The sequence below is a fragment of the Balaenoptera ricei genome, chromosome 1 (assembly GCF_028023285.1).
Source record: "Balaenoptera ricei isolate mBalRic1 chromosome 1, mBalRic1.hap2, whole genome shotgun sequence".
NCBI lineage: Eukaryota > Metazoa > Chordata > Mammalia > Artiodactyla > Balaenopteridae > Balaenoptera > Balaenoptera ricei.
The window spans coordinates 159050227-159065565 of NC_082639.1; the positions used below are offsets into that span (position 1 = coordinate 159050227).

General features: G+C 50.9%; 1 protein-coding gene across 23 annotated transcripts in view; it reads right to left on the minus strand.

The window, feature by feature from the left end:
- Nucleotides 1-1242: 1242 nt before the first annotated feature.
- Nucleotides 1243-15339, minus strand: part of PLEKHA6 (pleckstrin homology domain containing A6) — a 120754-nt gene continuing 106657 nt past the window's right edge. For 15 of the 23 annotated variants that reach the window (XM_059939889.1, XM_059939917.1, XM_059939897.1 and 12 more), the window contains 6 exons: nt 14585-14714; nt 14283-14389; nt 13240-13416; nt 12046-12213; nt 11835-11968; nt 9349-11313 (listed from right to left, as the gene is read on the minus strand). In XM_059939889.1, the coding sequence (XP_059795872.1) occupies nt 11049-11313; nt 11835-11968; nt 12046-12213; nt 13240-13416; nt 14283-14389; nt 14585-14714 (981 nt within the window). In that variant the 3' untranslated portion in view covers nt 9349-11048. Of the gene's footprint in view, nt 4791-5477; nt 5602-9347; nt 11314-11834; nt 11969-12045; nt 12214-13239; nt 13417-14282; nt 14390-14584; nt 14715-15339 lie in introns of those variants that run through there. The other 8 variants (XM_059939940.1, XM_059939756.1, XM_059939837.1 and 5 more) reach the window with 5 other exon arrangements.

Here is a 15339-nt window from a genome sequence, read left to right on the forward strand (position 1 = left end):
TTTCTCCAGTATACCTCCTCCAGCTCTAAAGGTCTGTCTTGAGCCTGTATCTGGTCCCAATTCTCCCTGATTCACAAAGGACATCAAGGTTTATAGCTCTCCCAGGGATGTTACAAAATCCAGTCATTTTACTTATTTTTAAAAGTATAGATAGATAGATGATAGATACAAAATACATACTCCACTAGCCTTTTAAAGATGAGAAGAGGTGTCCAGAATTCAAAATCAGTCATTAGAACCAGGCTGAGGCTAATCAGGAATTACAAGAAGCTTGCCTTCCTATATCCTCTTTCTTGAACCATTAATGCTTCCTCCTCTCCCCAGACATCCTGCAGAAGCCCAGGGAAGCCTGCCGCTGTCCTGGTCTCCCATTCTCTCTCCACCCCCCCGCACTATAGAATTCACAGGGCTTCTTGACTCTCACTCCTCACAAACACTTCAAATTGAGCAGCTCTGGTAAAGTCCTTCACACTGAGTGTCAATAAGGGATAACCACTGAGTATCTGCCAAGAGAAATGACCCCAAAACACTGAGGCTAGATGAAAAGAATTTGGGCAACCTTTCTGATACCACCCCCCCACCCCTGCTTTCAGTGGAAGCTTCCAGGGCCTGAAGAATCTGATATTTCCATTGTACAGGACCTTGGGACAAACGTTGATCTGGGATCACCTGGATCAAAAAGATGACAGTGGTGTTGACAACAAACCATCATTCCCTAGTTCATGGGGAGGTGGCACGCTTCTGAGAACTCCAGGATCCCTGCCTGGGGAGGCTGAGATGGACAGCCCAAGGCATGGGGGGAATGGGGGGTGCATATGCTCTGAACCCAGTTCTCTTAGGGAAGGATGGCCCCAGATACCCCTCCCCTCTTCTGCCAAGCACGTAAACACTCATGGACCCCAAGGCCAGCCACAGGCAGACACGGACACAGAGTGCCAGAGACACACCACTTGTACAAACCATTTATTCCCTGCATTGGGTTTATACAAACTTGCAAGATACAAATGCAGAACTCACTGGGTGCTTCAGTACCTATATCTAAAAAGAATGCTGCTGAGAGGGAAGCCAACTCCCGCCTGTCACTCAGGACAGCCCCTCCCTGGGGAAGGGTTCGTCGGCTAGAAAGATGCTAAGGGGCTGGTACGGCTGTTTGGTCCCCTGACAGAGATGCCCTCTGTTTATCTAAACTTAACTCTTCTTCTAAGGTCACTTTTATACTAAATAAAGACACTGAGTCATAAATTTCCTTGTATGGTTTATTGTCTAATACTAGCAAATCAAATTGGCCCCAATATGTGCATAAATAGATATATGTGTATATATATATATGTATATTTCATATTTTCCTTAGTTTGAAGAGCTGCCAGGTTGTCGGGGGATACCTAAAGGGAAAGGAATTAATTCTGTCTTGCTATAGTCAGCCCTGCTCCAAGAGCATCCCTCTCACCAAGGAAGGCGAGCAAGTGCGCACAGCTTGCAACCTCAGAAAAACTCTAAAGTGACAGTATTAGTATTTGATTACAGCCTCTTGGTTATTGATGAGGGAGGTAATGTGCTAATTGGGAAGGCCCTAGATTAGTAACCAGGGCTGTCACCAGGTTGGTTACTTTGCCCTGGGCCTCCATCTAGGCCCCCTTCATTCATAGCGAGATGCTTTAGGCTGGGAATAGGGTGCCAGCAAATGTCAAAGTGGGAAGCCAGGCTTCAAATGCTGGCCAGGAGCTCTGTGCTAGACTCCAAAACCCTTGATTCCAGATCTGGACAAAAGACATCCATTCTGCCCAAATTCTTGCAAGGCAAGAGCCCCTTGCCCACTTCAATAGTCGATAAGCAGTTTGGAAGGCTGAGCTGGCTTAGTTCAGAGCCCCAGCAGCAAGAAAGTCCTTGGCAAGTCTGAGATGTACCTTGTCCGTGGGACCCTCTGGGCTGACTTCGCAGTCTGGATGCCAGACTGGGGTACCATCCCCTTAACAATGGCCCCCAGAAGAAAGGTCACAGAGGGAGACAGATGCCATAGGTGTCACCCGGACCAGTGAGGGATCAAGTGAAAAGGAGTGTGAGAAGCCCAAGGAACTTGAATGTATCTGCCCCGAAGGACCCGTGATGCCAAACCGTTTCCTTTGGCCGTTGCGAAATATTCTAGGTCCATCAAAGAATAGACTGACATTCTCAGTGCTGTTTGGCGTAGGCTGCCCTTTCCAGCAGGGTGATAAAGGAGGTGGTCCAGGAGCACATCTGGGGGGTGTGTGCCTGCGAGGCTGTACTTTTGTGCACACAACTGTAAACATTTCCTTGAAGAGGGTTCACACCCAATAACCCTAGAGGGTCATCAAAAGTTGACAGTGTAATCAAATCCTTAGACCAGGACTTGCAAGAGAATGTCCTGCCCTGGCAAGATCCTCTCCGGGTGAGCTCTGGGGACCAGCCCTTTGCAGACTGGGGAATGGGAGGAAGGAAGCTGCCGAGGAGGAGGGAAGGGTGGAGGGTTGGACCTAGAGGCAGCCGTCCCAGTCTCCTCATATCATTTGCCAATTCCATTCAGACATTGCACATTTTGAAAATAGATTTGCTTTTATAACAAAAGCGTAAAATAGATCTGTCTTAAAATAAGTCTTTCCTCTCCCCTTCTTTGGATCAAAAGGCATGGGGTATGGCCGCAGTATGCTAGGAATGATGTGGAAAGTAAAGGAGAGAAAATGGGCCTGGGCAGGAGTTCTAGTAAAGGATCAGACATCCAAACAAATATATATATATATATATTACATATACATCTATAATATGTATAATCTTCATAAAACATATATTAAGGCATGTAAAGCAACATAAAGAGCCAGCTTTATGAAATAAGAGGTGAGAGAGAGGTGGCAGAGGGGCAGACATTAATCCTTGGTATTTTACATGTATTTCTAAAAATATCACTTAAAAAAAAAGGAGAGACAGACAAAGAAAGGGGAAGGCATGGAAGGCCCTGAAAAATCTGTCTCTTATGGATGGATAAGGTGTGGGAGAAGATGGAGAAGGGAGAGACGGTTGCCTGGGAGCCAATCCCACCTGCCAGTCTGGGGGGGCGCGGGGAAGGGACAGGTTTGGGGTGCTTGAGCTGTGCTGAAGATGGGAACTGCAGCCAAGGGTCATGTTCAAAAAACCTGCTAGAAGTGAAGGTAAGTGGAATCCCGTCTGTAAACCCTCAGAAGCATGAGAATATCCTAAGCACCTAGAACAGTGCCTGGTACATAAAAGGTGCTCAGTAAATATTTGTTGAGTGAATTGTCAACTTTACTTGCATATGAACCATAACTGTCCCAGCCACGAAGGAGTGGAGAGGAATTGTTGGAAGGTGAAGTAATCATTCTTGGGGCCGCTGGAGGTCAGACTGAAGTCTCTGGGCAGCAACTCTGGCAAAGAGAAGGCCTAGGGGCCAAGGTTTTTCAGCTTCACTCTCTCTCCTCCATCCTCTCTGGCTACATTCATCTGAAGGTGGGTGGAGCATACGGAGAATGGGCTTTGCTTCTGTCTCTCCACTACTGGCTCCCTGGGTAGGTGGGTTGTGAGTGAGCCAAGCTAGAAGGGAGACCTTCCATACAGCCTCAACTTGTCCTCATCTGGGATGCCTGCAATGCCTGGGATGCCAGGGTAGGGCCCCAGAATCCGGCCTACAGACTAAGGCCACATTCCCTCTTTCCAGGGCACACGCTCAGCTGGCCCACAGCACATTTCAGGGGGAAGGGAGACAAGATAATGTCACAGAAATGTTTAGGAAAGGCCCCAAGGCTGACCACACCCTCTGTAAGACAGGTCCTTCTCTCTGCTCCTGACCCCAGAACCAGGCCCAGACCTAGAAAGAGCCATCTCCCAGACTGCTGCTGCCCGGCCCCTCAGCTCACACCTCCATACCCACAGCAGTATGCTCCATGGCAGGTCCTCGGTCTGGCAGCCCCGCTGATCCTGGGGACGAGGTGGGAGAAGCAGAGCCAACAGCTGGCACTATACTTGGCACTAACCTAAGGTTCCACCCTGGGGAAACCAATCCCTTACCCCTTCTCATCTCCGTCCTCCTCCTCCTACTTGCGCATGAGTCCTGCTGCTTCCCTTTCCTCCCACTCTCCTGAGACCTCTCCCTCTCTCTCTGCTACCCTTCTCAACCTGCCCTCAGACACTGCACAGACCTGCTGCTCTCTATCCACAGCCAGCACTGTCTTCTGGGAGCCGAGGAGCCTCTCCCCATCTCTCATCATCTTGTCTTTGGCTCAGGCAGGGTGGTCAGCCTCCACTGGACCCCAAAGGAGCACCCATAAGCAGAGATGTGCCAAGACCCTGGGCACAGCTGGGGCAGGACGGCAGGGGTGATGGGGGAAGAGGGTGATGGTGGGTGCTGTTCTCGGTGTCAAGAGAGGAGTCCTAACCTAAGATAGCCCAGGGCGCATTCCCCACCAGGGCATCTTCTCCATCAGGGAATGTTCCAGTAGGGCCATCACAACCCCAGCCAGAGCCAGACCTAGGCTCCCTGTGCCGTGGGCATCAGATAGGATGGCGCTCCTCACCCCACCATCTCACGCCCTGGCCTAGGACCACCGTCTGAGCAGCGAGGACTTCAGGGCCGGGCGCCGTGGGTATGTGGACACTGAGGCATCCGTGCTCCTCTCGGCAGAACCCCGGCCCCCAGCCTGGCTCTCTGTGGCATTCCCATGGGAGCACAGGGGCGGGGGGCCAGGGGGCCAGGATGGGCAGAGGCGGGCTTCAGAACGTGGCTCTGTGGAGCTTCACCGCGTTGGCCTCGGCCAGGGCTTGCACTGGAGGAGAGAGACGCGGGTGAGAAAAGCGTTGCACAGAGGGGCAGACCCTCCAGCCCACCCTCCCCAGAGAGAAGTCTTGCCTTGCAAAAACCTGTGGAAACCCACCCACCCCCTCAACCCTGAGAGAGGGGAACAAACGAGTAGAAGTCAATTCTTGTTCACTTGCCTGATATTGAGCAGCTGCGTGCTAGGGGGAAAGAAGGGACACAGCCTTTGCCTAGAATCTCCCAGTGCTATTTTAATTTACAGTAAGATCTGGGAGTGATCTGGGAGAAATAAGATCTGGGACAAGCAGCTTCTGGGGGCTTCTGAGGCAGGACTGCTGTGTATCTCCACAGATGGCAGGCTTCTTGGCCGACAGGAAGTGCAGGGGTGGGAGTCAGGGCAGTCCCTCAGACAGCGGACAGGAGAGGCCTCAGCTCTGTTCCCGTCTGCTTCTGGAGAAGCAAAGCCACTGGCACTGCAGCATCCAAGAAGCGGCCCTGCCAGCCGGCTCTAGCCCGACACTGCGTGGGGATGCTTGCGGGCTCAAGCAGATGGATGGAAGGGGAAGAGCGGCAAGGGGCACTGGGGTGAGGGGAGAAGCAGTGCCGGGCGGAACAAGAGGGTGCAGATGGCTCAACGGGGGTGAGGGAGGGGGTCCCGCTCCCTGGGCTGGATGAAATACAGTAGAAAAGTGCTTACGTCAGAGCTCAGACCCGCATGGCATGGCTGCTGTCGGCGCCCCGTGGGGATTCAGACGATAGGGGGTTGGCTGGTGGAGCCGGGGAGGCAGGGGAGGTGGGAGGGCTTGGGGTGGCACATTGCACTGGAAACAGAAATGAACAGGGAAGTGAATAGGGGCGGCCGGGGGTGGGAGGAGGTAGGTTGGGCACCCAGAGCAAGCGAGGCCCCCCTCCGTGCGGTGCGCGGGAGCAAGGCAGGAGGCAAGCAGAAGGAGAGCTGAGTTTGGGAACTTGTTCAAGTTGAGGCAGAGCTGGCCTGGTTCCAGGGGTGCCATGGAGGAGAGCATGGGGCCCCAGAGGAGCCCTGGCCCAATCCAGGCTCTGCTGAGAACCAGTGTGACTGTGGGCGAGGCCCAGCCCCTCTGAGCCCAGGGCTCCCCTTCCATCCCTGCAACCGGGAGATACACGTACCTTTCCACGACTGTGGAACAGAATGAGGGATGGCACCTCATAGGCAGTGATATCGCTAGTGATAATGATTAATAGTGCAGTAAAATCACACTAATCCAAATCATCAGGCCCTCATTCAATGACTCAATCCAAGTGATCACCGTGTTTATCAATTCCATGCAAACAGAGGTTTCTGACAGGCTTCAAGCCAGTCGGTTAACTTAGGCTGGAGGGTTCAGAAACGATTCCCCACAGTCACTTACTATCTCTTTTCATCAATCCAGGAAAGGCAAATTCCAATCCACCCCTAAACAGATCATTAAAGGCCTTAAAGTGCTGCCATTCGAATTAATGAGATTTTACTCTATTATCATTATTATTTCATGTTGAGAACAGCAAAATGAAGGACAAGGAAAGGGGAGTCGTATTGTTAGGAACAAGCTCTGCACCGTCTCCAGACCCTGGTGCACCCTTGGTGCAGCTGTGAGAGAGCATCCTCACTCAGGCTCAGAGAAGAACCAGACCTCAGCCAGGGTCACACTGTGCTTCCCCCAAGAGAGGGATCCTGGCATTGAACTTCCCAGTCCCTTGCTCCCACCCGACCCTGGACCTCATCACCTTCCCTGGCCTCTGCACAAGAGAAAGGGCCAATGCAGCCCCACGCATATCTACACTCGCCGACATACATACATAAGACACGCAGTGCTCTCCCCGACGGGAAGTGATCCACAGTCTGTGCATGGGATCCAGCAATACCAAACCTTTCTACTCAGCACACATAATTCAGATGTGTGTGTATGGGCACTTCTGAACCTGTGCCTTGCACATGACCCAACACACTTGTAACTTGCCATACAAACACATACACAAACTCTTTCAAAACACACATTTGTGTGCATTGTCCGTATCACAGATAATGGTTAGTTGTCTGGCAACTTCAACTTTTAAAAGAGTCAAAAAATCAAAACCTAAGCAAGGAAGATCTCAAGGAAGCCAAATAGATGTTACAATGTACATGCAGTGAAGCTCTTACAAATTTATTCATTGAAGAGCTCCTTGGAGTCCAGTTACACTTATTTACACACAATTCTGATATATGTTGACTTGCTGAGTTTCTAGCCCATGAGAGATTAGAAACAGGAAAATCAGGAGCGAGAGAGAGGAATTGAGAGGCCCACTGACATCTATATAAGGCACAACTGAAGAGAGAAAATCTTCTGTAAAAAGTAGACATAATAATTTTAAAGCATTTCACCAAAGAAGACATACAGATGGCCAAGAGGCACATGAAAAGATGCTCAACATCACTAATTATTAGAAAAATGCAAATCAAAACTACAATGAGGGGACTTCCCTGGTGGCACAGTGGTTAAGAATCCGCCTGCCAATCCAGGGGACACGGGCTCAAGCCCTGGTCCGGGAAGATCCCACATGTCACGGAGCAACTAAGCCCGTGCGCCACAACTACTGAAGCCCATGCGCCTAGAGCCCGTGCTCTGCAACAAGAGAAGCCACAGCAACGAGAAGCCCACGCACCGCAACAAAGAGTGGCCGCTGCTCACGGTAACTGGACAAAGCCCGCGCACAGCAACGAAGACCCAACGCAGACAAAAATAAATAAATAAAATAAATAAATTTATTAAAAAAAAAAAAACTACAATGAGGTGTCACCTCACACTGGTCAGAATGGCCATTATCAAAAAATCTAGAAACAATAAATGCTGGAAAGGGTGTGGTGAAAAGGGAACCCTCCTGCACTGTTGGTGGGAATGTAAATTGATAATAGCCACTATGGAGAACAGTATGGAGGTTCCTTAAAAAACTAAAAATAGAACTACCATATGACCCAGCAATCCCACTACTGGGCATATACCCTGGGAAAACCATAATTCAGAAAGAGTCATGTACCACAATGTTCACTGCAGCACTGTTTACAATAGCCAGGACATGGAAGCAACCTAAGTGTCCATCAACAGATGAATGGAAAAAGAAGATGTGGCACATATATACAGTGGAATATTAGCCATAAAAAGAAATGAAATTGAGTCATTTGTAATGAGGTGGATGGACCTAGAGTCTGTCATGCACAGTGAAGACAGAAAGAAAACCAAATACTGTATGCTAATGCATATATATGAAATCTAAAAAAACCCAAAAAACTGGTACTGACAAACCTAGTGGCAGGGCAGGAATAAAGACGTAGACATAGAGAACGGGCTTGAGGACACGGGGTGGGAGGGGGAAGCTGGGGCAAAGTGAGAGTAGCATCGACGTATATACACTACCAAATGTAAAATAGTTAGCTAGTGGGAAGCAGCAGCATAGCACAGGGAGATCAGCTCAGTGCTTTGTGACGACCTAGAGGGGTGGGATAGGGAGAGTGGGAGGGAGCCGCAAGAGGGAGGAGATATGGGGATATATGTATGCATATGGCTGATTCACTTTGTTGTGCAACACAAATTAACACAGTATTGTGAAGCAATTATACTCTAATAAAGATGTATTACCAAAAAAAAGTGTAACAGTTTGGTAGCATTTAGCAGGGCTACAAACAGATCTGTATGGATTACAGCCCCCAAGGGCATCTCTTCCACAGAGGTCAGCAAAATAAGGATGTTTATAATTATACTAAATGAGCGAGAGCAAGAAAGATTGATTGCTAAATATAACCTCTTTAAGAAGTCAGAAAAATACTAAACACATTAGGAATATATCCATCAAAATAAATTCACATATGCAGTGGATAGGCAGTGGACAGATGTGCTATTACAGTTGTGTGTTCACAAGTGCTACCACATCTGCAGGCATAATCGGTCACATGTACTCACATTCATGAGGCTGTGCTCTCTCCATCCTGCACAGACAGGTGTGTGTTCACAAATGTGCAGTACATACACTGTGCGCAACATATACACAAATACTCTTTATCATTCCTCATACTGCAAAGAAAGCCTATCACACGTAAATATGCGCATTCATAAGCACTACCTCCACCCACGTATTGTACACTCACGTCAACAGCTTCCCAAACACCATCTGTACTCATAAATAATGGGTCTCCGCACAACACCCATAGACGTTTTGCACACACAGACACACTCCTATATTTGTACTCACACTTTCCCTCCACCCACACATAACATGCGTGCATACGCACCCATACATATGTGTCTACAACCATTACCCAATACAGACACTGCAATGACATCACGCCACACATACAAACTGAAAATTGCCGCATCTTCCCAGATACTGCACACCAGGTATACCAACAACTGCTACAAGCTCGCCACCGACCACAGCATCCACGCCACACACCCCCACTCAGGCACTAACTACGTCCCTTGCCCGCTGCACTGTCCTCATGCCCCCTGTGCCCAGCGCTCCCCCCCTCCCCCACAGCGCCTGCTGTGCCTGGCAGAACTGCGGCTCTGGGAATCTGGGCCATAGGCCAGGGGTGGTGGGGACAGTGGGCTAAGTCTGAGGTCTGGCCCTGCCACAGCCATTTTTTAAATAGTTGGGGTCTTGGCAAAAGCAAGGTGACCATTTGCTTTCAGCACACTGACCCTGAAATATAAGCCCATGTGTATCAAGGGGGAATCTGAAGAGCCAGGGTGGGTTTTGTTTTCATGGCACCTTTGGCGGGGGAGCTATAGAAGAGAGAGCCAGGGGCTGGGACAGGGGAAGGGGCAGAGGGAAGTTTTAACAGTGCTGTATGCTCTAACCCTTGAAATAGGAAGTTGACTTTTGCCCAGAGCATGTGGAATTTGACCTTTGGAAGCTTCGAGGGCGGTTGACAGAAGCCTCCTTGTAGCCAAACTGGTTCTGCTGCTTTCTGGTTCTGGCTGCAAGATGGGGCTCTCTGAAGCCCATCCCTTCTCTTGCCCTCAACTTCTGACCAACTGAAAGCCTGTTTCTGAAGTATCTCCAAGGGCTTTCCCTGGCCACCCATTCTAATGTCCATTTATATGCCAACTGCTAGTAGGTTCTTCCTTAACGCTTACTTAAATCCCCTTTGCTGTAGCCTAAAACCCTCTGGTTTCTGAAAATATCCATATTTAAAATAGCTAGAAAACCCACAAAACATTTCTCTTTCTACTTTAGCTATTGCTGTTTCAACTAATACTACCACCAGCACCAGCACTACCTCTACTACAGCCGGCTAGCATTTATTGAGCAGTTACTGGGTGACAGACACGGTGCTAGGTGCTTAGCACACCTTGTTTCCATCCTCACACCGCCAGACAGGTATTTTTATTTGAATTTTACAGATGAGGAAATGGAGCCTCAAAGAGCAAAAATTGAAACCCTCCGAGTCACCAACACGAAACGCCATTCCTTCCTCTGTGCGTCCAGCCACGATTCTAATCTGACACTTGCCCAGGCTACCATAACTCTGGCCGGCACAACCTGTCTCTGCCCCCTCAACCAAAGTCATCACAAGCCTGGCATCCATCCAGGGCATTCGTCTGGACTGGTCTTCAGAACCCTCCCTCTCTCTCTCCCTCCTAAGCACCTTTCGTGTTCAGGAGGAGGGAATATTGTCTCCCATGCTTAATTACTTAACCACTGTCCTTCCTCCACCTCAAAGCCTCCCATTCATAGGGTCTCTTCTATTCTTCCCAATTACATTCTCCTCTATTCCGGGGTGCTTCTCCTCAAGCTGAGGGGAAGTGAATCCTATTGGCTGCAACCCCATAGTGTCCACTAAGACCCACTAGCCTTTGTATCAGTGTGAAGTCAGTTCCTTGTACTCATCTTTTCTTAGCAGAAAAGTGGGTTTGGGTCAGTAGCCAAGGCGGTGACTGTATTGGCTGCTTGTACCATCTTCCCTTTTCATTCCTGCTGTTTGCATGCAGCACGAATGGGAAGTCAGAGAATACCCTGGAATACCTGGCCCTCACTCCACCACTGGTACATACTTGCATCTTTTCCAATCAAGCTCAGTTATCGCCTCTTCTCTGGGCCTTTCCTGGACCTGCCCAGGTAGAATGGCTCCCTGCGCTCCCCGCATGGCCTCTGGCCATTCCTCTATCCAGCAGCTAGGCGGGTCATCCTGGCTCTGAGCTCCCAGATGTCGGCAACTCTGGCCCCTTTGCACCCCCTGAGACTAGCACAGCCCCTGGCGCTCAATAAGTGCTCATTCTGACCTCAAGGAACATCTCCCTGTTCTGTCCCTGGCCCCCTGCCACACTGCACTACCTCCCCTATGCCTGGTCAGCCGGTCTCCCTGGAGGAGCGAGGCCCAGCCCCTCTCACCAGACAGCATGCGGCCCCTGCGGGAGGCCTCGGTCGCCAGGGCACAGGAGATTTCAATCCGCTTCTCCTGCTCCTGCAGCTGGCTCTCTGAGTCCTGGGGCACGTCCACAAGTTCCCCCTCGCCGACGGGCACCACGTTCTGCATACTAAAGAGGCACAGACACACAGAAATGGAGGGCGGGACAGGATGGTCCGACTGGCTTGGGGGCCTGCAGATTGAGGTTGGCAGGGATCCAGGGGCCTGTGAATGTGCAGGCTCCGGTTCCCAGCAAGCCTGTCTCCTGGGGTGAGTGGGACCCTAGCAAAATGTGTGTTGGGACCCCTACCTGCACCGTTTAGAAATGAATTAGAAGGGTCAAGTGAACATTTAGGGCACGCTTGACAGGGAAAAGAAGTCACCAGAGAGCAACCCATCAGTTTGTCTTGATGACAGCACGTGCACGAGCCCAGTAGGTCTTCTTGGCACCGATGGCAGCGTCACCAACCCTGCCATGTGCCTGGGCCCGGTCCGCTGCCTGGAACCACTGCTTCCATTTGCTCTCTGCTGAGGAGGCTCGGGAACCCCAACCTCATGAGTCCGGACACTGGATTCCGTGGCACTAGTGCCCCAGGTGCCCCAGGAGCCAGGGTGGGTAGAGGAAGTGGAGGTTCACCGAAGGCCTGTTACCTGGACTTGGCAATGAGCGTCTTGATCCTCTCCACCTTCTTCTGCTTCTCCTTCAACTCCTCTGGGCTCAGGGGAGTGTCAGGCTCCAGGTCAATGTACCGCTCAGGGATGAGGACTTTGTCCGGGGTGGAGAGCTGTGGAGGGGCCGAGGTCACCGCCTCTATCCCTTCCTGGGGTTGCCCCCGCCCGGCCCCTCTTGGACTCTGCTCACCTCCTTACTGATATCCACATCATAGTGCTGGGGCTCCAGCTCCATTTTGCGGAGCCGGGCAATCTCCTCCCGTGGTGTCTCGTAGGCCTGCCCACCAGGCTCCTCTGCCCGCAGAGCTGCCTCCAGGTTGCAGATGTCCACCTCGTGGATGCTGCGGTGACGGCGCACCTAGGCGGCAGCACCGTCGTGACCACGCAGGGCCTCTGTCCCACTGCCAGCAGCACCTCCACTGCTACCCACGCCTCCACGCAGCCCTAACCATGCCCGTGTCCTCACTGTCCCTGCCTAGCGTGCCTGACCTGGCCACCCCCCACTGCTGAGCTATCCTTCTTCCATGCTGCTGTCCAAAGCCTGCTCACCTGCAAGGGCCCCAAGGTGAAATCTCATCACTGTCTTCTGCCCCCATGCTGCTGTACCTGTGTTCACATCCTGGGCCATATATAATATTTTGGGCAACTGAATCAGTGTGTCTTATATTGATCTCTAATTTTTTCATATGTTAGAAGTTCCAGTCCACCAATTAGAATGTAAAGTGTTTGAGGGCAGGACTCATGGGCCATAATTTTTCTTGTATTTCTGAAATTTAATGGAAAGAAAAATTAGGCCAATAGTTTGGGCTACTCCCAGCTCTGCACTTAATAGCTGTGTGGCCCAGAGATCCCTTAATTTCTCATGACTTTGTTTCCCTATCTCTAAAACGGGGGTAATACTTTCTAATCCAGCATCCTTGAAATGACTAAATGAAATAACATGAAAGGGATTGTGAGTTGTATTGTGCCATGTGATGGTGAGCTATGATGATTAGCTTCAGTAACCCCCAGCCCAATGTTAAGCACATAGGAAATACTCTAGAAACAAGTGACGGCTACTTCTAGGTTACAGATTTTGTACTATCCTCTGTTAACTGAATTTTGTATAATTCACTTCAGCCAAAATAATCAAGGCATTCCTTTTTGTGAGTTATTTTTCTTTAAACACAAAAAAAGGAAACACTTGTTGTAGTATCTCTTCTGCCCAGTGGGGGACAAGCGTCCCCCAGGTCTCCCAGGCACCCAGCTTGGGTCCTTCCTGGTCTCTCCCTGACTAAGACCTCCTCCTTCCCTGCAACCCCTCCAGGCCAGGCTGGTGGGGACCTGGGCGTGGGCAGTGTTGGCAGATGCCAGGCCATGCCTGTGGGGGCTGGGAGGACGTTACCACTTTGTAGGCAGGCCGGGCACTGGGGTCGGGGGCCGGGCTGGCCGGGAGCTGCAGGCTCCTCCGCTTATCCTTCATAGAGCCGCTCTGGTGCCGCCGCATGCGGTCAATCTGCTCCTCCACGCTCATCTTGACCTTGCCCTCACCAGGGAACACAGCACTCTTGGGGCGCTCCTGCTGTAGTGGGAGAACGGGGCTCTGACTGGTGCCTCACCCCCCCACCCAGATTTTTCATCTGCCCTAATCCCTTAAAATTTCCCTTCTCTGGGAAGCCTGCCTGTAATGGGTTGAAGAGTGGACCCCAAAAGATATATCCAAGTCCTAACCACAGTACCTGTGAATGTGACCTTATTTGGAAATAGGGTCTTTGCAGATGTAATCAAGTTAAGGAGCTCAAGATGAGATCATCTCCAATTAGGGTGAGCCCTAAATCGAATAATGGGTGTCCTTATAAGAAACAGAAAAAAAGAAGACACATAGAGTAGAAGGTGATGTGAAGGTGGAGACAGCAGTTGGTGGTGGTGGTGGGGGGATGCGTCTACAAGCCAAAGATTGCCAGCAACAGCCAGAGCCAGGAGCATGGAATGGAGGCTCCCTCAAGCCTCCAGAAGGAACCAACCCTGCGGACACGTTGATTCTGGACTGCTGGCCTCTGCAACGGTGAGGGAATAAGCTTCTATTGTCTTAAGTCACCAAGTTTGTGGTGTTTTGTTAACTTCCTAGCAACCCCAGGAAACTAACACGGTGCCTCTGGTCAGCACATTTGACTCTGACCACTGACTTTTGCATTTGTATTTCATCACTGGCACATTACAATAATTTTGTTAAATATTCTTATATCTTTATTATGCATAGCTTCCTTGTCCCGTGACATCTCCCTGAAGGAGAACTCCTCCGCTTGCCTTCTTCCTTCTTGTTCTACCTTCCTCCTCTAGCCCTGGGTGTCTTGAACAGTGACAGATAGCTGGACACACGGAGGCCCCTGGGCTCCCAGCCCAGCTCAGGCCTGCACAAGCTCTCGGGGCCTGCGGGCGTGCACTCACCCGGGAGGAGAGTCCATTGGTGAGCCCGCTGGCACTCCTCCTCACCACCCTTGATGGGGTCACTTCTTCATCAGTGGGTGACTTTGTCCGAGGGGGCACAATGCCAACTGCAGGGAGACACAGTAGCCAGTGGGTCCCATAAAAAGGGACACAGGGCAGCCTGCTTCTCAGAGAGGCTCAGTCCCGCCCTCCATGGAGGTGAGAGGCCCAGGTGGGGAAGCACCTCCTTGGATGTGAGCACCTCTCTGGGCTCTTCTCTGACCCTTAGCCTCACTTCCAGGGGAGGATGGAACAGGAAGTACCTTTGTTGAGAGCTGCCTGCTTCTCTGCTTCCACCTCTTGCCTGGTGGGCACAAGGCCGATGTCTCTAGTAGTGTCCAGGGGTGATGTCTGGTGGGGGTCTTTCTTGCTTTGCTCATAGCTTGCCTTGGGCTAGGGAGAAGGGATAAGAAGATGGATGGATGGTGCTAGAGTGACCACTGAGAATTTGGTCCCTGGTGGTGTTTCTTTGTTTTGCAGTGGTGGGAGTGCAAACCTTTGAAAAAACATGGGGCAGGGAAACTGTGTGTGCCAGCTGGGAAGTGGGCAAGGATGCACTGGAGCCTCCCACCCATGCCACCTTAAGACTGGCCAATGTGTGGTCCTCTTGGGGAATGAGGGCTCAGGGCCTCCAAGAGGGCCTCCGTTGAGGCCCATCAGGGAGATCCCTCAGCCCAACCAGTCCTCCTGGCAAACACGAAAAGCACAGACTTGCTGTGAGCCTGAGGAGGAATGGTTGGAGGAGGGGGCTACAAGGCCAAGGATACCTGTGGATTCTGTTGGGATCCCACCCAAGACTTGAGCAAAAGAACAAGATGAGCTTTGTGGGAAGGAAAAGGGCATTTAGGTGGTGGTCTCACAGAATCATGTGACTAGAAAGGACCTCAGACATCATCTGAGCCATCCCCTCCCACGGGGATGAAGAATCTAAGTCTCAGTGAGGGGAGTACAGAGAGACTAGACCAGAGGTCAGAAACTCCAGCTCTGGCCCAACTACAGAGCATGGGTAAGTCCTACC